General features: G+C 42.7%; 1 protein-coding gene across 7 annotated transcripts in view; it reads left to right on the plus strand.

Annotated features, from left to right (window-relative positions):
• The window catches only part of Wdfy3 (WD repeat and FYVE domain containing 3), a 280,520-nt gene that overhangs the window by 199,283 nt on the left and 54,011 nt on the right, over window positions 1–27,226 (plus strand). For 4 of the 7 annotated variants that reach the window (XM_013502725.1, XM_013502727.1, XM_013502728.1 and 1 more), the window contains 14 exons: window positions 3,629–3,749; window positions 3,962–4,179; window positions 10,018–10,253; window positions 11,337–11,471; window positions 12,680–12,907; window positions 15,066–15,299; window positions 17,756–17,855; window positions 18,934–19,094; window positions 19,973–20,202; window positions 21,218–21,327; window positions 23,706–23,888; window positions 25,042–25,199; window positions 26,106–26,183; window positions 26,568–26,795. In XM_013502725.1, the coding sequence (XP_013358179.1) occupies window positions 3,629–3,749; window positions 3,962–4,179; window positions 10,018–10,253; window positions 11,337–11,471; window positions 12,680–12,907; window positions 15,066–15,299; window positions 17,756–17,855; window positions 18,934–19,094; window positions 19,973–20,202; window positions 21,218–21,327; window positions 23,706–23,888; window positions 25,042–25,199; window positions 26,106–26,183; window positions 26,568–26,795 (2,420 nt within the window). The remainder of the gene's footprint in view (window positions 1–3,628; window positions 3,750–3,961; window positions 4,180–10,017; window positions 10,254–11,336; window positions 11,472–12,679; window positions 12,908–15,065; window positions 15,300–17,755; window positions 17,856–18,933; window positions 19,095–19,972; window positions 20,203–21,217; window positions 21,328–23,705; window positions 23,889–25,041; window positions 25,200–26,105; window positions 26,184–26,567; window positions 26,796–27,226) is intronic. The other 3 variants (XM_005401374.2, XM_013502729.1, XM_013502726.1) reach the window with 2 other exon arrangements.

A 27,226-nucleotide genomic window follows, 5' to 3' on the forward strand; every position in this document is an offset into this window, starting at 1 on the left:
AATGTGTGACTTTCATCCATCTCTTAAAACCCCATGCATGTAGAGGGTGGAGAAGTCCTGTAAGTAAGTGTCGCTGCCTTGCAAAGGAGTCCTCCTCCTCCGTGTTGACTGTCTTGTCCTGAGCACAGTCTTTCCTGTGTAGCACGAGTGAGAAAAGGTAGTACAGTCATAATTTCCAAAGGAGAGGCCAGGAGACTTGAGAGACTGAGTGAATTGTTGCAGATGAGGGTGAGGGTGAGTTAGTGACAGATCTGCGATTGATTTGTTTTTGTTTTTTTTTTTGTTTGTTTGTTTGTTTTTTTCTGGTACCGGGAATCGAGATCTGCCATTGATTTGCAACATACTGACATTCCTTTGGTGAAACCGATTGGCAGTAGATTCAAAGAATAAAGTCCAGACCAAGGACAACCCTTACCAAACATTATTAAAGTGTTCTAAAGCACAGCACTGTGATATAGGTGCTGCTATCCCAATTTTATGGGAGGATTTTAATGTCTGCATAGATTGTGACTTTATTGTAGAAATAGTATTCAGAGGAAGTGATTCTTACAGCAATTTAGGTCAAATGAGAGGCTTTGTTAAGACAATTTGCAAATCACCAATCTATGCCTCTTGGAAGAAGAGAGAATCTTCAGTTTCCCTGGGAGAGCTTGAAGCATCCATAATGAATAAAACATTAAAGTACATTTTAAAGCCAATAATTGTCCATGGTCCAAATGAGGAAAAGTATGTATGTAACCATGGTGAAGTTCAGCCAAGCCTCTCTTCCCGTATACAGGAGAATGTCCGATTCACCTCAGTGCCTCCAGCTTTCCATCATGGAGCTGGCCTGGACCTGCGGGCTTCTGGGACCCAGGCCAGCCACTTCCATAGGCCATTTCTGAGGTCCTCAGTGCCCGTCTTCCTCTTTTCTGCCTTCCTTTGTGCATTTGTGTGTCATTGCCTCTGTTCCAGGTTGCTGTGTGATTCTCATTTTCCTTTTATATTTATTGAATACATTTGTGCTTTGTATTTTCAGTGCTTAAATTTGTTAAATTTTCTTTTTTAAAAAGAATCTAGAAACGAATGTCCTATGAGGCTGAGGCTCTGTAGCAATCAGTGCTTTGATTGATATAGTCCTTACTTGATGGCTTTCCCCTGTTGCAGAGGAAAGGGAAGTACTAATGTAAAAGAAGGCTTAAAATCTTTTTTAGTCCCTGATGTAGGTAATGTCAGATGTAAAAGAACAATTTCCAGGGCTCTAAAAAAAAAATTATTTCACTGATCTTTTTCCGTGTCTGTGTTAGTGGAAAAACATTCTTAGAGAAAACATTTTCTAAAAGATTTATTTTTCAGTGAGATTTCAGAGAATCGTGTTGGATATGTTGTCTTAGTGTCTTCCTTCGTGTCTTAGTGTTTTACTTTTCTCTCATTACTGAGACAAAATACCCAGCACCCAAATTAAAGAGACAGAGCTTTATTTAGTTCAATTTGTGGAGGTTTCAGTCCATACTTGGCTGGCTCCAAGGCAGGGTGGCACATGGAAGAGGGTAAGAGTTCCTGGTGTTGGAAAACAGCAAAAGCAACAAGAGCAAAAGGAGGAGAGCAAGAGCAAGCCTCTTTCCCTCCCTTATATTGTATGCAGGCTCCCTGCCCCAGGGAGGGTGTAGCACTCACACCCAAAACCCCAGCATTGGACCATGAAACAATCACAAATGCTAGAAGCCCACCCCATGACTGCATAAGGCTTTGGGGGGCATCTTAACACAAACCATAATATTCTGCCCCTGGCCCCCACAAAGACTCATGCACATCGCTTTATGCAAAAGGTAATTAGTCCATCTCTATAAGTTGCCAAAGGCCTAACAATTTCAGCATTGCTGAAAAGTCCGTCTCAAGTCTCCTCTGAGATTTAAAACAAACTTGTAGCTGTGAGCCCTTGTACAAATGAAAATTTAAACACCTCCAACATTCAATAGCCCAAGATAAACATTACCATTTTAAATGGTACAAACAAGGGGATACAAGCATTGGGACCAAAGCAAGTCCAAAATCCAGCAGGGCAAACATTAAGTCCTGTAGTTCCATGTGGAATATCCTAAGCAATCTGTGGGAAACTGTGAGCTCCATGTGGCTCCACCTCTATGACACTTCCGGTGGCTTAGCTCCCAGGGCTTCTCTCTTACACCCACTCTGCTCAATCCTTGGAGCTTTCCTTAGATGATCCATGTTCCTGGTTTTTCCAAACTGCTGGGTTCTCCACTGCACCTTTGGCTTCACACTCACAGCTTCACATATTGCGCTCTCAGGAGCACACTGCCTGGCCTCCAAGGTCCTCTGAAATCTAAGTGGAAGCCTTCTTAACCTCAGAACTCTTGCCTTCTGCATGCACCTAAAATCAGCACCACACAGTGATGCCAAGGTCTGCTGCCAGCTGGAGCAGGAGCCGGGCTTCCTTCTCTCTTTGCTAGGGATTGTGAGCACTCTGAACCTGATTCTGAGGAACAAATTCTCTATGCCACCACAATTCTGAAACTGGTGCAGCTACTGCCACCATTCTGAAACATGGCACTCTGTGGCTTTCTCCTCAAAGCAGAGTCTTGCAGTTTTGCAGTTTTGAGGCTGCAAAGGGTGGGATCTTGCTGCTCCTTGTGAAGCCCTTAGCCATCTTTTATAGTCTCTTGTTCCTTCTTAGCGCTCAACATTTCCTCTGCTCTACCTTTGCAGTCCACAGCTTTACTGGAGTTTTCTTTTTGGCCACACTCACATTTTAAATCATCCTGCTGGGCTCTTTGCTCTTGATTCTCAACATAAATCTGGCTAAAAGCCTCCAACCATAGCCATGACACCACCTCAACATTTGCCTGACTTGAAATTTCTTCTGCTGGATTAATCAGTCCACCACCATTAATCTTAGTCTCAGGCAAAGTCTATGGACATAAGCAAAATGCAGATAAACTTTGCCAAGCAAAACACACATTGTCTGGAGTCCAACAGCCAATGCAGTCCTTCCCAGCAGAAACCTCTTGAACCCGGTCTTTACAGGCCGAATTTCTATCAGCCTTCTGGTCTTCTGAGCTCGACCAGAATCTACAGAACAGCCTAAGGTGTTACAGCTCTACTCTTTCGATATCTCTGAACCTTTCCAAACTGTTCACACAAGCCATTCCCAAAGGCTCTTAAACCACATGATCCAGTATAGTCACAGCAATGGCCCTACTCCAGGTACCAAATTCTGTCTTAGTTACTTTTCTCTCATTGCTGAGACAAAATACACAACACCCAAATTAAAGAGGAAAAGGTTTATTTAGCTCACAGTTTGTGGAGGTTTCAGTCCATACTCGGTTGGCTCCAAGGCAGGGTGGCCCATGGCATGGGCAACAGTTGAGGACAGTAGAAGACAGCAAGAGCAAAAAGGGAGGAGACCAGGAACAAGCCTCTTCCCTCCCTTATGTTGTATGCAAACTACCCATCCCAGGGTGGGTGTAGCACTCACACCCGTAATCCTAGCATTGGACCATGAATCAATCAAAAACTTGAATAAAAGTGTGCCCCATGACTGCATGAGGCTTTGAGGGACATCCAGACAGAAACCGTAACACTTAAGTTTATCTGCTGTATGTATTTAATGTAGTTATTTTCATTGTAGGAACAGAAGAGGAGTTTGGAGGACTTGTGTCTGCTAATCTTATACTTTTGAGGAACAGACTTCTAGATATCTTGCTAAAACTAGTGTATACATCTAAAGAAAAGACAAGCATCAACTTGCAGTAAGTAAACAGTTCGGAATTGATGGTACCATGTGCTAATACTGGTTAATCATGTCAAGCAAAAAAAAAAAAATTGCCACTGACTTTATATAGATTATTTTAACTATGAAATACGTAGTATCTCAAAAATGAAGCCTGGTCATATCTTTTAATTTGAAATCCTAATTCCTGAAATTAATTTCACTTCTTTCAATCCACCTGTCTATGAATAGAGCTTGTGAGGAGCTGGTCAGGACTTTGGGTTTCGACTGGATTATGATGTTCATGGAGGAGCACCTGCACCCCAGCACGGTGACAGCGGCCATGCGGATTCTCGTCGTCCTGCTGAGCAACCCGTCCATCCTCGTGAAGTTTAAAGAAGGGCTCAGTGGCGGAGGATGGCTGGAGCAGACAGACTCTGTCCTAACCAATAAGATCGGAACTGTATTAGGTATGGGTCTTGGACAGTCAGCTGCTTTCAGATAAGCTCTTGCATCCTGCGTTCAAATCTTACTTCAGTTCATATTCTCCAGGTTACCTGATAACCATGAAGTGTCGTACATGGTAATTAACTACAGAATGAAAAGCTTAGAAGTTTTCAAATTCAAACTGAAGTTATAGAACACTAAGATTTGCAAACTCCGAATTCCTATTATAATTTTTTGTAATATAGGTCCTCTTTTCAACTATAAGTAAATAATTAGCAAATTATCAATAGTAGTGATGGTAACAAGAATGATAATAGATGCTTGAATATTCATTCTTTGTTAGTTACTAAACACTGGCTGTGTAGTAACTTACTTCGTTTGCATAACAAGTGTATGAAGTCTAAATCTATCCTAGCCAGTTCACAGATTAAAAAGCCAGACCCTAGGTGTGAAGTCACTTGTCACACAGCTAGGAAGTATCAGAATTTGAATCCAGGTCACTCAAGCCTGAGGTGCACTCTTGGGGCATCAGGGCTGCAGCTTAGCCTCCCAGCCACAGCTCCACGTTCTCTGTTCACTAGTACATAGAACATAGATGTGAGCGATTGGGGAGTACTGGAAAAGCAGAGCTTCCTCTCTGCCTGTTAGGTTTATTGGAGCGAGCTTGTTTTTGTTCCTGTTAATGAGCTTACTTTGGGAAACACCTATTTGAAGATAATACTTTAATTGGAAAGCACACTCTTCAGTGCTTAAAGTACTTTAAAGATACATTTGTCCCCGTAACATTACATAAAATCATACATAGTCATGGTCTGTCCGATCCCAGGGTGATGATTATAAGAACTACCTTTGTCAGATGGGAAAGTTAGGGATCAGAGTGTCTATGCAGTCTGTTTATTTAAGACATGTAAAGGTGTTAGCTGTAGATGTTTCTGGTGTTGCTTCAGCTATCACGGTAAATGACAGGAGGACAGAGCTTCCGACATAGGACTGTGCTGTTTTATTGTTATTTTACATGTGGAAAATATCTGAAGAAATTTTGTATGTGATAAAGAAAAAGAGGTATCATTTCTAGTTAAGTATGAAATGATTTTTTTAAGAAACACATGGGCTTTAATTTACCTTTTCAATGACTGTGTTTTTTGATTTTTTTTGAAGGGGGCGGATGTTTGAGATAGGGTCTCACTATGTAGCCCAGGCTGTCCTCGAACTCATAGAGATTCTGCTGCCTCAGCCTCCCATGTGCTGGAATTACAGGCGTGTACCATCATGCCCAACTTTAAATTATTATTATAGATACTTTTTGCACTCTGAAAAATAGATCAGTACTTTGCATGGACTCTGGGTAAGATCATAACCTAAAAATGTGTTTATTGGGCATAGTGTCATAGCAGGAAATTTAGCTTACAGGCCACAATAAGGAAGGAACTGCTTCTTTTTTTAAATAATTTTATTGTAAAGCAAAAACAAAATTTCAAGAGAAGGTGATAGGAGGGTAACAGTGGTTAATACACTGCATATTGTTACCTTTAAATTAGTTACTTAGAGTACAGGATATGAGCATTTAATTGTCCGAACAATATTAGAACAAACCTTTCTTTTCAATGAACTAAGAGAAATCAGTAGTATAACTATTTTAAGTATCTTTTATATATATACATATATCTAATTCTTCTGCTTTTCCCTACCTTCTTTTCTCCATTCCTTCAAACAAGTTTCTCTTTCTTTTTGAAGTTTCTTCCCATTTCACAGTGTCTATTGTGTATTTTGGATCTTATTACTCTTTCAGCTTCTCACACTAGGGAGACAATGCAATATTTACACATGTGCATCTGGTTTATTTCTCTTACGAGTATGCTCGTGGGACGCATCCATTTACCTAAAAAAGTCTCCAGTTTATCCTTGTTTATGGCTGAGTAATACTCCAGTATATAAAAAGACCACTTTTTTTTATCCATTCCTCAGTTGATAGACATTTGGGTTGTTTCCAAGATCTAGCTACTACAAATTGTGCTGCTATAAACATGGGTACACATATATCACTTGGTATGATGTTTTTAATTCTTCTGGGAAGATACCCAGAAGGGGAATAGCTGGGTCAAATGGGATCTCCAATCCTAGTTTTTTGAGGAATCTCCACACTGATTTCCACAGTGGTTGCACCAGTCTGCACTCCCACCCACAGTGGAGAAGGGTTCCTTTTTTCCCACAGCCCCACCAGCATTTGTTAGTGGTTGATTTCCTGATACTAACCATTCTTTCTGGGGTGAGATGGAATCTCAGTGTTGTTTTAATTTGCGTTTCTCTAACGACCAGTGATGTTGAACATTTTTTCATATATGTATTTGCTTTTTGTAGTAACTTCATCTGAGAGTGTCTGTTCACTTTAGGTGTCCATTTTTGGATTGGATCTTTAAACTTGGGAGGTCTGATTTTTTTTTTGAGTTCGTTCGTTATATGTTCTTGGTAATAATCCTTCAAGGAACAGCTGGCAAACATTTTTTCTCACACCATGGGTTGTCTCTTCACTTGGCTGAGCTTTCTAATAAGATCAGATCGCAGTTGTTGATTCTTTGTGATGGTTCCTATGCGATCAGGGTTTTATTTGTAAAGTCTTTGCCTATACCAGTGTCTTCAAGAATTTTACCTATTCTGTCTTCCAGCAGATTTAATGTTGCTGTTTTAATATTTAGATCTTTCGTCCATTTTGAATTTAGTTTAGTGCATGGTGAGAGAGATGGGTCCAATTTAAATCTTCGGCATGTGCAGAGCCAGTTTTCCAGCACCATTTATAAAAGAGGCTATATTTCTTCCAGTGAATGTATGCAGAACCTTTGTCAAAGATAAGGTGGCTAAGTATGTCTGGAGTTGTTTCTGCATCTTCTAGTCCATTCCATTAATCCTTGGGTCTGTTTTGTTTTGTTTTGCCAGTACCCTGCTGTTTTTATCACTGTAGGTTTATAGTATAATTTCAAGTCAGGGATTCTGATGCCCCTTGCTTTAAAAAGGGACCGCTTCTTTGGAAGGCCAAAAGCAGCACTAATAAACTAAGATTCACAGAGTATGTTGTGGTTTGCAGAATTCTTTTAGTGAGTCATCTCACTTAGCCCTCGTGAATCTGGAGATAGATACATACTTCGTAGTACAGAAATCGTTTTTATAGAAATAAATTAAGCTTGTTAGTATAAGTTAAGAATTAATCTCTCTAGTTAGGGATTAAGGTTGTTAATTACATGAGGTAATAATGGTGTCTAAAAGTCTGTTTCCTCACCGTCTTGGGCTTCTTCTGTCCTTCATCATTTCGGTAATGTTAGAAAGATGTGCATTTTCCACATCTGACCCATTTGACTCTGTGGGTTAGAACTCGCTTGTCCCTCATCAGAACCTGCTTGCACATTGCCCATGCTGTCCTGATTCCAGAAAATGAATCAGAATATTCCATTTAAATTTGATCTCATTTAATGTAGTTTCTCCTTAATATCTGTCTATCTATATGACAGATACATATGTCATATTTCTCCTTGGTCTGAGGAACAATCTAGTGATATTGACCCTGAAGTTCCTATTCACTAGGCTCTATAAAATTTTTTTTTATAAAAATACCATCCAGGGGCTGGGGATTTAGCTCAGCGGCAAAGCGCCTGCCTGGCAAGCGCAAGGTCGTGAGTTCGGTTCCTGGTACCGGAGAAAAACCAAAAAAAAAAAAAAAAAAAATACCATCCATGTAGCCATAATTGGCCGGGCATGGTGGAACACACCTGTAATCCCAGCACTCAGGAGGCTGAGGCAGGAGGATCGTTGCAAGTTCAAGTCCAGCCAGGGTTACAAAGTGAGCTCAAGGCCAGCCTGAACTACATGGCATGACCCTGTCTCAAAAAAACAGAAAGAAAAAAAAATGCAGCCATAATCTGAGTCAATGCCTAACAACACCTAATGCCAATCATAGTACATTAAAATGCTCCTTAAGATTAGTAGTTGGGGGATATAGTGTGGGACTTTAAAAATGAAGACACAGTGCTAATGTTGGTTTCCTAGTTTTGTTGCTGCTGTTCTATTTTGTTTGGTCATGCTGGGATTTGAACCCAGGGCCTTATGTATGCTGAGTAGGCACTCTACCACTGAGCCTCCTCCTCACGCCTCATACTACCACTTTCCTTTTAGGGCCTGCAGTGAGAACAGAATTATTTTTCTATTTTATGTATAACGTGATACTTTCTGTTAATAATTTCATTTAGAACTTACTATAATGAAAAAAAATCAGCCCAGTGTCTAATGAGCCATTCTTTCAGAAATGTAGAGAAATCATTAACAGGGACATATAGGAGACAGCACAATCTTATGAACCCTAAATAAAGATATCAGGCTTCTACCCTATTCTACTACTCATCGACACTGTGACTTGGAATCTATCTCCTATTTTCTCTTCTAAAATTGATAATAGCAGCTTATAATTCACATATGCATTATGATTCAGAGATGATACATGAAAGAGCCTGCTAATTGTTGTGCCGGTTTATGTTACTTAGTAGGAGGTACTTGAGAAGATTGGCTCACACCACACTGAGCATTTGGTTATGATAAAAAGCAACATAGACATAAATTGCATTTTTATCATGCTAAATAGTAGTGGCCGGTATGTGCTCACTCCATCCCCAAAAAAGAAAAATTGAAAAAATGTGACCTTCCGTTTGAGAGATAGATTGCTTCCAAGCACACACTCGTTCTTCACTCTCGGTTGCTTTTTGCACAAGACTTGGCTGACGTTGGTTGCATGCTCAGCACTGTACTAGGTTTAGCGTGGCAAAGGGCGAGTTCTGCAGAACGGAGGCACAGGTTGGTGGAGACACAGGTGCCGTGAGCCGTCAGAAGCGGCGCTGCCTGTCTCCTGAGGAAGCTGGGTTTCTGCAGAAGGCTCGGGCAGCCGGTGCCCCGCGGACAGCCGCACCACAGTGGGCCCACGCTTGCTGTCCTGCCGGCCAGCTGCCCTGCATGCTGTAGAGAAGCTCCTTTTGTTTCTTCAGTTAGTCTTTCCCTAAGTCCATAATTTAAGATTAAGTGGTTTAAGGCCGGGCATGGTGGCGCATGCCTGTAATCTCAGCATTCAGGAGGCTGAGGCAGGGGGATCTGTTGCGAGTTCAAGACCAGCCTGGGCTACAAAGTGAGCTCAAGGCCAGCCTGAACTGCATAGTGAGACGCTGTCTCAAAAAGACAAAAAAAAAATTAACTGGTTTATCATGGTTTTCAAGACCAATGAGGTATCCTGACTGCTGCACCGAATATATTTCTAACTTCTATTTGTATAGCATTCTCAAGTTCGACTCTATTTTGAATTACACTTCCTTTTTAAGGGAATCCAAGCAGGAAGAAGGGAGTTCTTCTGAAGTTACTCTTTTTTAGAGGGGTGAGGAATACTAGGGATTGAACCCAGGGATACTCTTCTAGTGAGTTACACTTCAGCCCTTTCCATTTTTGAGACAGGGTCTCACAGGTTCCACGAGCTAGCCTTGAACTTGTGATCCTCTTGCCTCAGCTTCCTGAGTAGTTGGGATTACAGGTTTGCACCACCAGGCCCGGCTGAAGTTATTCTTTAATGAGTAGAATTTCTATCACCTGAAGTATTTTCGTACACTTGTATCTGATTATCCCAGCTGCGTTTCAAAACCTGTACCCTGCCTGGCTTGCTCAAGCAGAGAGCTGGCAGAGGATGACTGACAGAAGATGTATTGGACGGTTACGAGCTGATCGCTCATGCTTACTTGTATGTTCGGGATGGAGGTATCCCGAGTGCCGCGTCACATCCCTTCGTTGCACAACGTGCTTGCCAGTTTTTAATTTTATTATTGTATCTCCTCTTCTCTTAGGGTTCAACGTGGGCAGGAGTGCCGGAGGGAGATCGACGGTCAGGGAGATCAACCGGGACGCCTGCCACTTCCCCGGTTTTCCGGTTCTCCAGTCGTTCCTTCCTAAGCACACTAATGTCCCTGCCCTCTATTTCCTCCTCATGGCCTTGTTTCTGCAGCAGCCAGTTAGTGAGCTGCCTGAGAACCTGCAGGTCAGTGCGCCTGTCGCCAGCAGCCGATGTAAGCAGGGTGGCAAGGTAGGAATTACCTAGTAAGGTGTGCGTGTGGGTGTGCGCAGCCAGCGCCTTCGGGTCCGGGCTAACCACCTGAAACCAGTTACTGACTCCGCCCCCTTCCTCGCGTTTAAGATTTCATTTGGGACGCAAACAGTGTGAAAACCCCGTAGATAACTTTCCCAACTTTCCCTCGTCACTGCCCGGGCTTTTTCGTCTTGTGGACGCTCTCTGTGATTACATGTGCATAGAAGGTGGAGTGGTTTTCATGGTCGTCGAAAGAATTGTTCAGAGCTGTTTAATTTTTATCTAGAAATGTGATTTAATTTTCAGAGAATTAAAAATGAAGGGAGTAGATGCAGGTCCTGATTAGAAAAATATTTTTAATTCATAATAATATCGACATTGGGAAAATAATGAGGATTTTTGACTTCTAATTGAAAACTTTTATGTATGTCTGTGTAAATCTTACATTTCTTACACTACAAAGTTTTAGGAATTTAGCTTTTCAACTCAACTTTGCTTCCATGCAATGCCAAGTCATATGGATATCAATTCTGGTACTTCACAGGTTTTTTAAATGAGATCACTTGGGCTAGAGCCCTGCTTCTGCTTGCTTACGTGGTTTTCAAGCCCCCTTGGCTCCAAAGCAATAAAGTATTACATAAAACTGGTACTAGCACAGCTCTTCAAATTGATTTCTGTTTTCTCAGGTCTTACCTATAAATAATCTAGATTTGAATTAAAAGATCGCCGAGAGTAGGGGAAGTGAGGTCCTTGTGCTTTTTTAGAAAGATCTTCCTTAAAATCCTCCCTTCTGTAACAGCATCTTGGCTAAGTAGCATGTATTTTATTTTTGCTTATTTAGAAAAAAGGTAGAAAGCAGTATTTGAACATAGATACCTAAGGCAGCCCACAAGATAATGCATAGAATAGCTACAAAAGTGAGCTTTGAAATGGAGGATGGAGAGTTGCTAGGTCTCTCTTTCTTCATTGCTCACTTTAAAAAAAAAGAATCAAATAAATTGAAGAGTAGTGGAACTTTCTAGAATCTGTCCTGACAAAAAGCTCCTGGCGCCTCATCTCCAGTCGCTCTGGCCTCTGCAGTTCGATCTGGATTCCATCTGGAAGTTTATCTTTGGTGTCCCGGCCTCCAGCGGAACCGTGGTCTCGTCCATCCACAACGTGTGCACGGAGGCTGCTTTCTTGTTGCTGGGCATGCTCCGCAGCATGCTGAATTCGGTAAGCAGAGGTGCCCACCTCGCCCGCCTGTACTTGGCCTGCTTGTTGATTTCAGTGGAGTCATCTGCTGATGTTCCTTTGCTGTTTATTTGCTGGGAGGTCTCTGCTGCCTCTGCTCTGCCTCACATCCGCAAGGGAAGGACATAGTGTGCAGCCGTTAGGACACAGGTTCTAGAACCTGCTCCCGCCTCTGGTACTTCACACGTGCTAGCTGCTGTGTGCCTCAGTTTCCACAGCTTAAAAGGCTGGTGATAACAGAGGATCTCATGAAGTTAAGTACAGGGAGAGCCTTGCAGCCTGGCATGTAGTGAGTGCTTCCTCAGTAGTGACTGATAGCACTCATGTGAGGAATATATGTGTACGCATGCATAGTGAAGGTTTATTTTCTATGTTACGACAGTGATACACTGTTTGAACTATGGAAGTCCCTTTCCTTTAGAGATTAAATGTATTAACAATGAAAGTTACCATTTTCTGCTTTTTAAATTGGACGTGAACAACCAAACATGTCTGTATCTATCTGTTACACAGGAATTCTGTGAACCATTTGCCCACTTAATTTGCTTCTATGACTTAATGTGTTTCCACCATGTAGGATCGTTTTTGGTTTTGTTCTTATTTTGAGATAGGGTCTCACTACATAGTCCAGGCTGGCCTTGAACTCAGTATGTAGCCCAGGCTGGCCTCAAACTCGCAGCAACTCTCCTGCCTCAGCTTCCTGAGTGCTGGGATTATAGGTGTGCACCTTCACACCGGGTGATTCCTTGTCGTCATCACTTTTGTTGTGATGTCGTATTCAGGAGTGTCGTGCCTGCCGTGGTTCCCGTGATGGTAAAAGGCTCAGAGGATGAGGTGCCGCCCGTCTTTTCTTTCCCTCCTGACTCTGCAGCGTGATGCACGTGGGACGGCATTGCTGGTGACACAGCCCCCCAGACCCCGCACTGTTCCTGTTGCCAGAAAAGATAACCAGAGCCCCTGACGTGGTTACCAGAGCCGAGTTCTCCAGTGCACACACAGACATCCTCCCGGTTTCCAGGGCTTTGTTCACTTACACACATTCGCACGTGTCTTCACTCACGCGTGTGGTGTGTAGAGTTCTGGACCTTTGACGCATCCAGCACTGGCAGAGTAGCCAGCAGTGGGCGTTCAGGTCATTCTGGGTGCTGTCGAGTTCTGTAACGTGATTTCCGCTCTCCTCCCTGTGCCAGCCGTGGCAGTCGGAAGAAGAGGGCTCCTGGCTGCGGGAGTACCCAGTGACGCTGATGCAGTTCTTCCGCTACCTGTACCACAACGTGCCTGACTTGGCCTCCATGTGGATGAGCCCCGACTTCCTGTGCGCCCTGGCCGCGACCGTCTTCCCCTTCAATATCCGCCCTTACTCGGAGATGGTAGGAAAGGGGAGGAAAGTGGCAAACCTGGAGCTAGTCTGTGCCATGGTTAGCAGATATTTCCTTGCCAATCTTTTTAAGTTTGTGACCAAGTTAATTTCATAGCTTTGCAGACCACCTTGTAGATGACTTACGTCTCGGCGCCCTGCAGCCTGCTCACCTGAGACCGGAAGGAAGCCTCCCCCTGCTTTCCTGTTGTGTTTTTTTTTTTTTAATTTTCTTTATTTTAAAGAGAGCAGTATGTGAGAAACAAACAAACAAATAGAACAGTGGCAGCATACCAGTATCACAAACGTAAACAAATCAAAGCCAGAACATTCAAAGTGATACAGAGTCTCAGGACAAAATAACACAAATCAACATGGTTGATTCGTCTTATTTGATGTGCTGATGGTGGTACAATTATAAACACTTTCCTCAGCTAATAGAGCTCTGGTCAGACCACTTTTTTCCTTTTTATTTCAGGAAGTAGGCATTTGCTGGATTTGATCTTTACAAATGAAGCATAGAGTTGACTGTCTATTTTTTTTTCCTTAGTAATTCAAAATTTACTTTTGTAAAAGCATGTTTACAAATAATAAATACTTTATCTGCGTTTTGAACACTATAACAAATGTGAAACACAGAAATCCAGCGTTAACATTGATCTTCCATGCCTAATTTAGATTTAGATATTGAGTATTTTATATTTTATAGAAAGAAACTTTCAAAATTTCACCAGTGCTTTCATTGTGTATACTCTTTTTCCTCATCAAAACCTTCAATGAAAAAAAAATTTTTTTTTTTTGAGACAGGGTTTTACTATGCAGTTCAGACTGGGCTTGAACTCACTGTGTTGCCCAGGCTGGCCTTGAACTCGCAGGGATCCTCCTGCCTCAGCCTCCCAAGTGCTGGGATTCCAGACATGCACCACCACACCCAGTTTCCTTCAGTGAAATTTTACAAGCTGTTATTGAGTTGAATATTCTAAAACATGCCATATTGAATTAACCTTCAAAATTTCAAGCATGAAAGATACACAGAGTAGAATATATTTTAATACAGGCTAATTTTGTTTATAATTATGACAGAAATACTTTTAACTTTAAAATAGTAAAAAAAAGGTAAAAGACAGTAAAAAAAAAACCTATGCAAATATAAAAGATGTCTTGCATCAAGTTATTTCTTAGTACCAAGTCAATCAATTTTTTAATCAAATTCACAAAGCATGAAAAAATTACACTTTATAATTGTTAATCAGTGCATTTATGTGATAGAAAAAGGTACAAGAAAACTTGCAAAATCTCAAACTGTTCCAACTCTTAAAATAAGAGATAGTAACTCTTAGTTCTGCTGCCCAGCTGTTCTTATTTTGTTCAACATTTTTTGTGTACTAATTTAATAAAATACTATTAGATATAATCCCAGATAGTATAGATACTTCTTTTGTCCTTCTAAGTAGCCCCCCCCCCCGCAAAGTTGCTTTTTCATAGTACTTCAGAATTTCATAATGTTTCTTCTTTTGTCATGTACCGAAAGGCCTGGAATCAACTGCTGTCTTGCTTTTCTCCATGTATAAAGATGAAATAGTCATTCTAAAATTGTGAGAATTTCAGGAGATCGAGCCACTTATACTGTAAAACATGACCTTAGTACTCTAGCTTGTTTATAATGGTAGAGCCGTCATTTTTGGTAAACATGTGACCTCCAAGATACTTAAAAATCTTGCTAACATCTTACAATCTTTCATCTGAACTATTTTTTCTTTGCCTCACAATTGACAGTAGTTTTGTTACTGTGTTTGTTTACTTGGACTTTCGTCTCCTGCAAAGAAAATGGATCAGGCCTTAGTTACTAGCATTATGCCAGGTTTTCATCTGAGACTGGACTGACTTCTCCGCAGGTAGACTTCCCATATCCAAAAATAGTCATCCTCATGCTGTGACTTCACTGAAGGTCTGTTTGCCACAGGAGACCTGTAATTCTGCAGAAAAGCAGATCCATGGTTCGTGGTCACTCAGGGACCATATGCCAAGGAGCTGTGTGTGACATACGGTGCCAGGTACCGGGCTGGAAGCCCTGTCCAGTACAGCAGAGGGAAATATGATCCCGATAGCTTGGTCGGAAGTAAATCCTGAGGGAAGATGCTATGCTGCTGTTTCATATTTTGGAGACACACAGAGAAAGCGTCACAGTGAGCCTCATGCGACTCCCTTTGGTCTCCTAGGTGACGGATCTCGACGACGAGGTTGGGTCTCCTGCTGAGGAGTTCAAAGCCTTCGCCGCGGACACGGGGATGAACAGGAGTCAGTCCGAGTACTGCAATGTGGGCACCAAGACCTATCTGACCAACCACCCAGCTAAAAAGTTCGTTTTCGACTTCATGCGGGTCTTAATAATAGACAACCTCTGTCTCACCCCCGCCAGCAAGCAGACGCCCTTGATCGATCTTTTGTTGGAGGTAAAGACAAACACATTTCCACCCGTCTGCGTTGCTTTTGTAATGAGGCCATAAATAAGCAAGCTCTGGTCGATGGCCTTCAGGTTTCTCGTTTTGGGTTCTGTACAGGCCGTGAGCATTTGAATCCCGAATGTGCTTTAGGCTCGCAGTTTGTTCTTCCCTGTCTCTCACATGCCTCTCTAATTCCATCCTCCCAGCCTTTCTCTAAGAATTGGCAGACTTTTCTGGAAAGGCCTGCTTGACTTCTGTGGGCCCGCAGTCTGTGTCCCCTATTGATGCACATCGCAAAGCATGAGAGCAGCTACCGCCCATACCAAGGGACGAGCAGGGCTGTGCGTGACGCTGCTGTGCAGAGCTAGCGCAGACTGGATTCGGCTGCGGGGCCGCCATGTGCCCGGCCCATCCCTGGGTATGGACGGCTCCCAGTGGCCTTGTCTCCCCACCTCACCTCACATTGTCTGCCTCAGCCCCTGGCCCATCGTCAGGGAAATAACGGCGGCTCTACCCCTGAAGCGCCTCACTGCTGGTCTCGAAATTAGCCATTTCTAAAAACAATTGCAAAGTGTTACTCTGGGCTAGGCGAGGTGATGTACACCTGTCATCCCAGCACTCGGAAGGCTGAGGCAGGAGGATCACCATGAGTTCGAGGCCAACTGGGGCTGTATAGCAAGTTCAAGGACAACCTGAACTGCATAGTAAGACCCTGTCTCCAAAAAAAAAAAAAAAAATATTCATCTGGAACAGTCTCCAGACAAAACAAAAGGTCACAAGAAGGAATAGCATACATAAGCCCTTGCCTGTAGGTAGATTCACATTCCTTTGGCAGTACCTGTCAGCAGGGTCACTAGCCCCTGAGGAGTGCGGGAGACTGTGGAGACTGCTGCTTCTCAGGAGCCGCTGCTCCCCCTAGTGGCTAATGTGGTTAACTCGTTCATGTCAACCTTGAAGCCATAGGTGTTGGTCTTACTCGTGTGAAAATGTCACTTGTTCCATTAAAGGAAGTCAGTGATGTAATTTAGGACCCAAGTGTGCTAACCATTTTAGCAAGGACCGCAGTGTTTAACATTGGCAGGAAAATAACCCATGTGGGAGAGTTCAAAAGCATGCCCAGGAGAGCTTGTCCCCTTGGTAATCTGGAAAGAGCTCCAAGAAGAGACACCGTCAGTGCTGTAGGGTGCAGGGGAAAAGGAGAGGCTCTCCATGGAAACTGAAATGGTAATCAGAGCCTGACAGGACAAAGTTGAGAAAGGGTATGTGCAGGAGAGCACAGCTGAACCTAACCATAGAGCGCGCACCCGCGAAAGGTATGAGATGAGTGGATGTGTTCAGCAGTGGCGTTTTTCAAACTTGAAAGGACCTGAATAAATAATCTCCTTTATCTAACACAGTCTGTGTCTTCCCCCGCCCCAGTCCTGGAGTTTGAACCTGGGACTTCACGCACGCTAAACACACTCTGCTACTGAGCCACATATGCCCCTGGCCCTTTTTATTCTGAGGCAGGGTCTCGCTCAGTTGCCCAGGCTAGCTCTGAACACGCACTCCTCCTGCTCCGGCCTTCTGTGTACATGGGACTGTGCATGTGCCTCCAGACCCAGCAGCATCTCTTCTTAAGAGCGAGCGTTCTGAGCACTTGCGGGCTTGTTCCATATGCAGCTTCTGTCAGAAGCCTTGCCGAAGCTGTCAGCATTTGAGGGTGGGCAAGGCCCTCCCCTTCCAGGCCTGTGCTCCCAGGGTGAGGTTGCGTCCCAGCCTTGATACGCGAGCTGATACTCGGAAGTTAGGCAGCTTGATGTCTTCCCAGAGCACGGGTGGAGGCTCTCAGAGGACGTCGCTGAATTCCATGCCCTCAGCTTCTATGCAAGATAACTTTTAACACCATCTCATCCCACCGCCTGTAGGGCTCCTTGCTGTCTTATGAGAGCATTCCTCTTTGACACTCAAAGGAAAGCCTGTATCCCCGCTGGCGGTTTAATGTACTTTTTAGGTCCTCAAAAGCTTTGTGAAACATACTTTGTTTCTGTTTTGACACTGGGAGGCTTGAAGCTGAATTATGTGCTTAGCGAATGCGTGGTAAATACTTCCTGCCCCATCTCGAGCTTTGTGTCTGTTTAAATGTCTTTCTGATTTTGTCTGTATTTCATTATGAACTGCCAGCTCTCTTGTGGAAGTGAGGTATAATAGATTATCAAATATGTATTAAATATTAAAAAGTTTACAATAGTAGTTTTGGAAGAATGGATTTAAAGATGTTTCTGCTTAAATTTTTTAAAGTTCCATGGCCAGAAAAATAAGAAAAAGATTATAACCATATATACCATCCCTGTGTCAAATTTTTAAAAGTTTACTTCTAGGAGGTTTTTTTTTTGTGCTTTGATACATTTCATAGCATAAAAATCATTGAGCCCCTGTCTTTCTGTAATTAATTATGTCTCTGATTTCAATTTTTATTGATTTAGGCTTCCCCTGAAAGATCCACAAGAACTCAGCAAAAAGAATTTCAGACTTACATTTTGGACGGTGTGATGGACCACCTTCTTGCAGCTGATGTGTTATTGGGTAATTCTGTTTCATTGTTATGGTGTAAAGGCTGGTCCAGAAATAAGGCCAAGAGACACTAGGATATGTTTTTTCAATGCATTGGGATCTAGTTACAATAATAATGCAGAACTTGATACATTCCCAGTGGAGCCACTGCTTATAGGTAAGCAAAATGAGAATTATGAAGAGGAAAAAAAGGAATGGTTTAGTTTATGTGCTATTCTGAGTTCCCAGTGATCATATGAGTCATAGAACCTCTGTGTTACTAAATTACATTTTTTTCCAAAATAAATTTGCCAGGAAATCGTTGGCATCTTCTTAACATGTAACCGTGCACCCTGAAGGCCAAGTGCCAAGTCATACTTTTGTACCTGTTCATCCTCAGTTGAGATCAATCACACCACATAAAGATAGTAAAAGTTTTGCTTATTATGACAAGTTAAGAAGAAATAATAATAGCCATGTGCAGTGCAGTGTACAGGGTTTCTGCCGAGAAGACGGGGCTCAGGGAGAGGATTGTAGGTAGAAGAAAGGGCTGGGGAATTACCTTGAAGTCGCACGTGTTTTAGCCACACGTAAACAAAGGATATCAGGGTTGCCTTAGAGAAGGCGACAGATCACAGACCCCTTGATTGTCACCATTTTCCTGTAGCTCTTATCTGCCTGTCTGATGATTGCTATGAAAGATACAGATAAACAGAACAGAGGTGTGTTGGATGGGTTGTCTTCACTTGATTATTTACACAAGACCCGCTTCTAGCGGTAAACTGACTTCGTTTTCCTCTGCGTGGAGTTCGCCACCACTGGCAGCTGAGTTGAAGCTCTCTCTGTTGTCACAGAGGGTCTTCAGGCGTAGGAGACCTCACAGGGTGTCTCGATCCGCCACAATTTTATCTCGCTAAAACTGTTTCTTCCAATAATTATTCTGACTTGGGGCCATAAATATCATTTTCCTAAAATAGTACATTAGCGCTTGTGGTCGTATTTCTTCAGTGCTGTAGATACACTTGTTTTTCTTTAGCCTGATATCTTTGAGAATCTGGTCTCATGCTAGTAGACACCAATTTTCTTAGACTTCTTTTCTGCCGGAATTTAGGGGAAGACGCATCTCTGCCTATTACGAGTGGAGGAAGCTACCAGGTATTGGTGAACAATGTGTTTTATTTCACACAACGTGTGGTGGACAAGCTTTGGCAAGGCATGTTCAACAAAGACTCTAAACTTCTTATAGATTTTATAATTCAACTAATTGCACAGGTAATCCATTGTCACTATTGTAGAGTACATGTTTCCCTCCTGAAAAACTGCCTATGGTGTCATCATTGTTGGAAATCATTGTAACTGATAGGATAATGAATGTTAACGTTTAATATAAAGCTATGCGTCTTGAAAGTGAATAAAAGTATTCCTTTAACCCTTGCCCCTTACCAGTAGCCAGGTGCAGTGCGTCCCTGGTCAGCCCGCCTCACTCCCTCAGCTGTGGGTCTCTGTCCTCCCTCCTGGTGTTCTCCTTTGCGACCAGCTGCTTTAACCTTACGTTTATGCAGCTCGATGGGTTTCGTAGTGCTTTGTGTGCAAAGGCTACAGGCATGCGAGTTGGCCTTGAAGAGATGCTCTCTTGACGTTGAGTCCTTACCCGTCCATGTGGTCCGTGTGCCTTCGATGTTCTTTGTTCCTCGTGCATGTGTGGCTGAGGATGTGGGCCTGGCTTGGCACAAGGGATTAATCGTGCTTACCCCGTACTGTAGAATAGGAAGCACTGTGGCCAGTAATTCCCGTAATTATTCTGATTTGTAGCCATAAACATCATTTTCCTAAAATACTACAGAAGCACTTGTCTGTGCGCTGTATCTGTATGCGGTGAACAGGTGCAGAACTTCCCTCCTGTCCCCCAAGGGACATATTTACAGCCAACTCAGAGAGAAGAACTTCCAAGCAAGGAGATACAACTAGAGCATCAAAATAAAAAGTTGTGAACCCCACAATAGCAAGAACTTAGTGGTACTTACCTTAGCACCCCTAGTTCTTAGCATGGCATATGGTATGTAATAGCTAATCCGAGTTCATGTGTGAATGATAAATAAGCCTCTCCTTGTTGTCCATTTTGCTAAAAACGTGTCTTTCGATGTCTGCAGTCGAAGAGAAGATCACAGGGACTGTCGCTGGATGCGGTTTATCACTGCCTCAATAGGACCATCCTGTATCAGTTCTCACGGGCACACAAGACTGTCCCTCAGCAAGTACAGCTCTTGGACTCGCTCCGGCTCCTGACTGTCAATCGGAACTTGATCTTGGGACCTGGCAACCACGACCAGGAATTCATCAGCTGTCTCGCTCACTGCTTGATTAATCTCCATGCCGGAAGGTAATTGTTGAGGCTCTGCTTGCTTTGTTAAGTTCCTCTTCCAGATTAGTCCACCAGAATTCTTTAACTTTTTTGATAACATTTCACTTTCCCTTTTTTTCTGCTTTACTTAATACTTTCTGCAAATAGAAAAGGACCGGTATTACATTTATATCTAATAAAAAAATGAGTATTTTTCCTCCACTTTTCCACATTTTAAATTTTCCTGTAATCATAATATGTCCCGTATAATTTTAAAAAGGAAGTTTGCTTTCAAAGCAAGTAAATTACATGCTGTTAGAGACTAAGACATGTAAAAAATCTCAGGGTAATGTTCCGTGTTAAAGGGATGCAATCAGTATTTTCTATAGATTGCTTTGACGTAATTCTGTAGCGCATGTTGGGGCCTGTCATGGAGTTAGGGTCTGTGATAAATGCAACGTAGCCCCTGCAGCAGCCCTCTTGTGGGGAGAGCAGATGCCTGTGACCGGTTGGACTTGGGATGCTCTTGAGGAAGCAGCACTGTGCCTTGGAGCATGTGACAGGGGCCTGTAAGGTGGAGTTGCATGTGGGACCTGGTTGGAGGGGCAAGTGCTGAAGAAAGAGCTGTCTGGGAGATTGCCCTGAGCCAGAGAGAGGTGGTACATGTGGAAAGCTGCGACTCTCGCTGCTGCTGGAGGAGAGGAGAGTGGATGAGGAACTTGACAGGACTCAGGGTATTAGAACTACCTGGTTAGGTGAACTTCGGGTGACTTCTAGGTAACAATGTTAACAGTCATCCAGAAGGATCTTGAACGTGAAGGTGATCATTGTGGTGCTGTAGATTAGTTTAATTACATTTATCCAATTGAATCTGTGAGATACTCCATAAAAATGGCATCTTCTTGGTAAATTGCTGTTCTGTTTTATGCATCTGCCAGTAGGGGGACTGTGGGGAGCCTTAGGTTACATGTCTCTGCAGACGGATTCTTTTTTGTTACAGTTTTGAGCTGTAATCATTTCCTTTGGATAGTTAAGCTTGACTTGCGTTTTTCAGCAATGTGGAAGGATTTGGACTGGAAGCCGAAGCGCGCATGACCACGTGGCACATTATGATCCCTTCTGACATTGAGCCGGACGGTGGATATAGTCAAGATATTAGCGAAGGTAAAGCTGCCTCACGAAGGTTCAGTGTCATTTTGTTCGTCTCTAGTTCTTAAGATAAATACAAAAGTTGGACTTCAGAAACTGCCAACATTAGCAGCTACTCTTGTAGTAGTGCAGCTTGCACACTCACTCACCAGTGTGCCTTGTCTTAGATGTCTCCTTGTAGACGATGGTCAAGAGCCATCAGGAGGCTTAGTGGTGCTCACACTTCCACAAGTAAGAGTGGAGATAAAAACCTGCATGTACTCTAAAGAAAACTGCCCGAATGAATGCTTGATATCAACCGTGTCCACATTACAGGCAGATACCAGTTGAGACAGATTATCAGTAATACCACTGTTGCTCGATTTTATTCTCTTCTTTACAATCTAGTTTTCCCTCTGATCTCATAAGCGTTGCACACTGAACTCTTATGTTCATTGATTTCTTATTCCCTCTTTTGGCGGTTTTAAAGCTGAGGTCACTGTGGTAGTGTTTGTGTTCTAGCAGTACTGTGTGTTAGTTTGGCAGATGGTTTTATCCTTGGGAAGTTCAGCACTTACTCTTTTTTTCATTCCTTCCTGTAAGCACTATTTTAGTCTCTGTTCTTTGACCCAAATTTCTTGAATTGCATTCTAAGGCTTACCTGAAGATGCAGTTTTTCCCTCTGCAAGAAACTAAAAATGTAGCATTTTGGTTCCCAGAGTCAGGTCCTTAGAGTGGCACCATCAGCAGCATTTCATGGCTTGGTAGAAACAGATTCCCTGGCTCTACTCAGTTCTACTACATCAGAAGCTCCCAGAGTGGGCAGCTACAGTGGGTCGTGACAAGCCTTGCTTCAGATTCTGATGCCTCCTGAACACTGAGTCATTTAGAGGAGGAGTCAGAACAATTAGAACAGGATCCTTAGGGAGACTAAACTCAATACTAAAAATCTTCTTAAAATGTCTAGTATCTCTTGAGCTCGCTTGAAATATTACATTTGAAAGCCTGTCAAGCCCTAAAAAAAGCAGCCTCCAACTCAGATTAATGTATCTTTCAAAACTGATGAAGAAATAAGATACTTCCCTGATAAAGAACCCCTGAAGACATTCATGATCAACAAACTAGCACTCTAAAAAGTTCTGAAGGATATTCATAGAAAAAGACGATGAAGACAACACTCCCATGAACCCCAATAGAATGAATCCACCAGGCAAGCCAAGTAATTAAACAGAGGGGGACAAAAGGGAGCCAACAACAGGAAAATAACATAACAAGGATAAGTCGATACATGTCAGTTATAGTCATCAGTATAAATGGCCTCAACTCACCAATCAAAAGAAACAGATTGGCAGAATGGATCAAGAAACAGAATCCAACAATATGCTGCCTGTAAGAAACACGTTTAACTCAAAAAATAAACATAGACTGAAAATCAAAGAATGGAAAGCAGTACTCCACGCAACAGGAACCCAGAAAAAAGCCAGAGTACCTATTGTATTGGCTGACAAAGTGGATTTCAAGCCAAGACTGATCAGAAGAGACAAAGAAAGTTACTACATACTTGTTAAGGGAACAATCTAAGAGGGAGAGATAATAATCATAAATATATGCCCCAAATACTAGCAAGGCAAACTATATGAAACAAATATTAATATACATAAAAAATCAAATAACCACTAACACAATTAGTTATGGTTTATGTCTAGATGTCACCCCAAAGCCTTATGCAGTCTCAGACTTCTTTGGAGGTAGCCAAATGTAGAATGTGTGATTCATAGTACAGTGCTGGGATTAAGGGTGTGCGTGTCATACCTGCCCTAGAGTGTGTAGCCTGCATACAGTATAAGGGACAGAAAGAAAGAGCCTTGTGTCACTTGCAGATTGCTTTTACTGTTTTCTACTGCTGTGAACTGTTGCCTCTGCCATGAACCACCCTGCCTCGGAGCCAGCCAATTAGGGACTGAAAGCTCAACAAACTGTGACCTAAATAAGACTTTCCTCCCTTTGCTTGTGGGTATTTTGAGAATTTTGTTCCAGCAACGAGAAAAAATAACTAAGACAGAATTTGGTACCAGAGCAGTGGAATCACTGCTATGACTGTACCTGACCATGTGGTTCAGAAACCTCTGGGAAAGGTTTGCACACTCCTTAAATAGCAAGTAGTTTCTTATCTAGATTATACCAGATAATTAAATATATGTGTAACCCCCAAATTTATAGATGAAAGTGTAGTTGATTCTAACTTAATTTAGGTATCTGAATAATTCTTTTCAATGAGCTGGATAGAAAATGAGCAGTTGTTTGTTTTTCCACATTTAAATGCTGTTGTTGAAATTCCTAGATATAAAACAGAAAGGAATATAAAAACTAATTGTATGCAGTGCCTGGGTCATTTGCTCTCTTTTGCTTCCTAGGACGTCAGCTTCTCATAAAAGCTGTCAACAGAGTTTGGACTGAGCTGATCCACAGTAAGAAGCAGGTCCTGGAGGAGCTTTTCAAAGTCACCCTGCCTGTGAACGAGAGGGGCCATGTGGACATAGCCATCGCACGGCCGCTCATTGAGGAAGCGGGTTTGAAATGCTGGCAGAATCATTTGGGTAAGCGGCCAACAGAGGTCCCGTGCCTGTTGTACACGGGTGACATTAGATGTGGAATTAAAACGCTCCTGTGAGGATGCTCTGCTGGCAAGAGAAACGGAAACTAACACAGCAGAGCCTTCTAGAATGAGTCCAGTGAGATTCGGCTTCAGCTTTTTGGCTCCTTTTTTACATCTAAAGTGTGTTATATACTAGGCGTTTATGAGTTAAGGAAATGTATAACGAATTGCTTGCAGCTCTGTGAAGGATGCTGCTTTGGGAAAAGATCCACAGCCTTGTATCCATAGCTGTGAAAACCCAAGGTTTTCTCATTAGCCTGATGTTAAACTCATTTGGTAAAAGACCCTCTGCCATACAGAGTATGTATAGTATAATCTTCTAAAAATCCCAGTTCCAGTGTATGCCCAGCAATACAAGCTTTATATAAGAAATTATTGTTATAAACATAGAAATGTCCTCTAGTAAAAATGATTTTATTTATTTATTTATTTTTTTTGGTTTTTCTCCGGTACCGGGAACCGAACTCACGACCTTGCGCTTGCCAGGCAGGCAGTTTGCCGCTGAGCTAAATCCCCAGCCCCTAAAAATGATTTTATGTATTACTGCAGAGCTGTGACTTTTCAACCAAGTGTAAATTCACCTAGTGCAGTGCTCTCGAGCAGCCATCTGTAAACAGGATCACCACCAAATAAGTGTGATATCTAAAAGCAGTATCTGCATGTGTTATATGTGCTGCTTGTGATAACTAGAGCATTCTCCACTTTTTGGCTGGGGATATTTTCCAAGACCCCTAGTAGGTGCTTGAAGCTATGGGTAGTATCAAGTCCTATATATGCTGGTTTTTTTCACATTGGGGGTAATGGAACAGGAATACTTAACAGTAGCAGCTAATAATAAAATAGAACAGTTATGTAAATATACTGTAATAATAGTTACTTGCATGTGGTCCCCTTTCTCAGAATTCCTCTTTGCGTTATGGTAATATTTTCAGTTGCATGCAGATAGCTGGAATTGTGGAAAGCAAAATCATGGATGGGGGGTGGTGTGAGCTACTGTACAGGATTATAGTTTGCAACCATAATAAAAAGCTATTAAAAACAAGACTAATAAATGCATGGAGAAATTGTAAAATGATCTAATTTTAATTTCCTAGCCCATGAAAAAAAAAGCATAAGTCGGGGAGAAGCTTTAGTGCCCACCACACAGTCCAAACTCTCCCGAGTCAGCAGTGGCTTCGGTCTTTCCAAGTTAACAGGATCAAGGAGGAATCGAAAGGAAAGCGGTCTAAACAAGCACAGTCTTTCCACGCAGGTACATTGTTTAGTTTTGCGGATGTCATCCCTGGGAGTTTCTGTTCTCGTGGTTCAGTCATACTATCGATGCGATGCTATTAACATGTATAAGCAGTAGATTTGAAATGGAATTTCTCTGCATGGGCTTTAGAAGACAAATGGAGGTAACCTAAATTGTGGGAAGTCCACCTGCTTTATTATGCTGACATGGTGTAATGAGTAGTCTTTATTTATACCCACTTGATAACTGGACATAAGGTGAAATTCAGAGATTGGTGAACAGACTAAAATAGCTTTCCAAACTTTCAACATAACAGACACTTACAAATTTTACAGCACCAACAGACAACATGACTCGCTATTTTCCATGATGTTGTTGTAAATGCTTGTGAGTGATGTTTTAAGAAAAAGCACTTCTACCTCTATTATTATCTCCTTCCTCATCCTCTTCCTTCACCACCCCAGAATCCCAGTGGCAACCGAAGAGAGGGTGTGAGTGCAACAGTGTCCAGCGGTCACGTCGTGTGTCCACAAAGCAAACTCGGGGGCGGAGTTAGTGTGCAGGGTGCATATTGAAGATGCCCTGGGGAAGAGACAAGGAAAAAGCAGGATTGAGTACAGGGAAATGTCAGGCCTCGGGGGAGCTTGGGGACTAGAGCAGCCAGTCAGGGTTGTCTGAACCTTCTCTCCCAGCTCTGCCACCTTGATGGCACTTTGCGCCTGGTCCCTCCCTGCAGGTACAAGCAGTGCCTGGACGGCCGGGGCATTGGCTCATCACAGAGCTCATTCTTCAGCACTTTTCGCTTTTGTTTTCTGTAGTAGACACTTTGCATAGAGTTCTAACTCAGGTCCGGCGTGAGTTTCAGGCTAGTCACTCTTCCCAGGAAACGTGTGACATACTAAGCCTCTCACCATCCATCCCTAGGAGATCTCTCAGTGGATGTTCACGCACATCGCCGTTGTCCGGGACTTAGTGGACACGCAGTATAAGGAGTATCAGGAGGTAAGAGTCCGTGGTCATCACAGTGTGCTGGGAGCCAGGGGGCATATCCTGAGGGGGATAAATGGCAATGTGCATTTACTATTAAAAATTTTTTTTAGTTTTACCTTGCATAGTATATTTTGACCCCAGCGCAGATACTACTGTGTACACACTTGTGATTTACCTGGTGCTAAAAGAATTACCTTTTCCACAGTACACCCCACAGTCACCAAATCAGCTGTCATTCACCAGAAATAAAGGTGGTTTGACTTCTATAATAATTAGCCCCTGGGAAATGACACGGATGCCATTTATTTTGGAATGATAACTTGACATTAGGTTTCTTTGTGGGCTTTCTCTTATTACTCCTGCTTTTGCTTAAACCAACCTGGACATTTTTGGTAGCGTCAGCAGAATGCCCTGAAGTACGTGACGGAGGAGTGGTGCCAGATTGAGTGTGAGCTCCTGCGGGAGCGGGGACTGTGGGGTCCCCCCATTGGGTCCCATCTGGACAAATGGATGCTGGAGATGACGGAAGGGCCCTGCAGAATGAGGAAAAAAATGGTGCGAAACGACATGTTTTACAACCATTACCCGTACGTGCCCGAAGCAGAGCAAGAGACGAACGTGACGGTGAGTATGGAGAGATAAATGCCTGTGGGGCCTTTTTAAGTCCTGCTTTTATTAGTAAGCATTTTCCTCCCTAGGTCAGTTACCTGTATGAAACTTGGGAGGGCAGTGACACAAAGGGGGGACTGTGTAGCAGGGCGCTGACAGGAAATGGTTTAGCTCACAGACGTCTGTGGACAGCTCACGGAACTTCTTTGGACGTCTTTTTCCTTGTGCCTCAGTAAGAGCGCACCTCAGTAGAGCTTTTAGTGTTTGGTATCGAGTAGACACTCTCTGCCTTCTTTCGTCCCGTGCCAGAAGCCCAGCCCCATTTCTCTTACTCATGGGTCCAACCTCTGTTCTGACACTACGTAGAATGTAAGTCTTAGAATCAACCTAATACCCATCAGCAGATGACAGATGTAAAAAGTGGAGACTATACACAATGGAATAGT

Source organism: Chinchilla lanigera, unplaced genomic scaffold (assembly GCF_000276665.1).
Source record: "Chinchilla lanigera isolate Chin_1 unplaced genomic scaffold, ChiLan1.0 scaffold00073, whole genome shotgun sequence".
Classification (NCBI taxonomy): domain Eukaryota; kingdom Metazoa; phylum Chordata; class Mammalia; order Rodentia; family Chinchillidae; genus Chinchilla; species Chinchilla lanigera.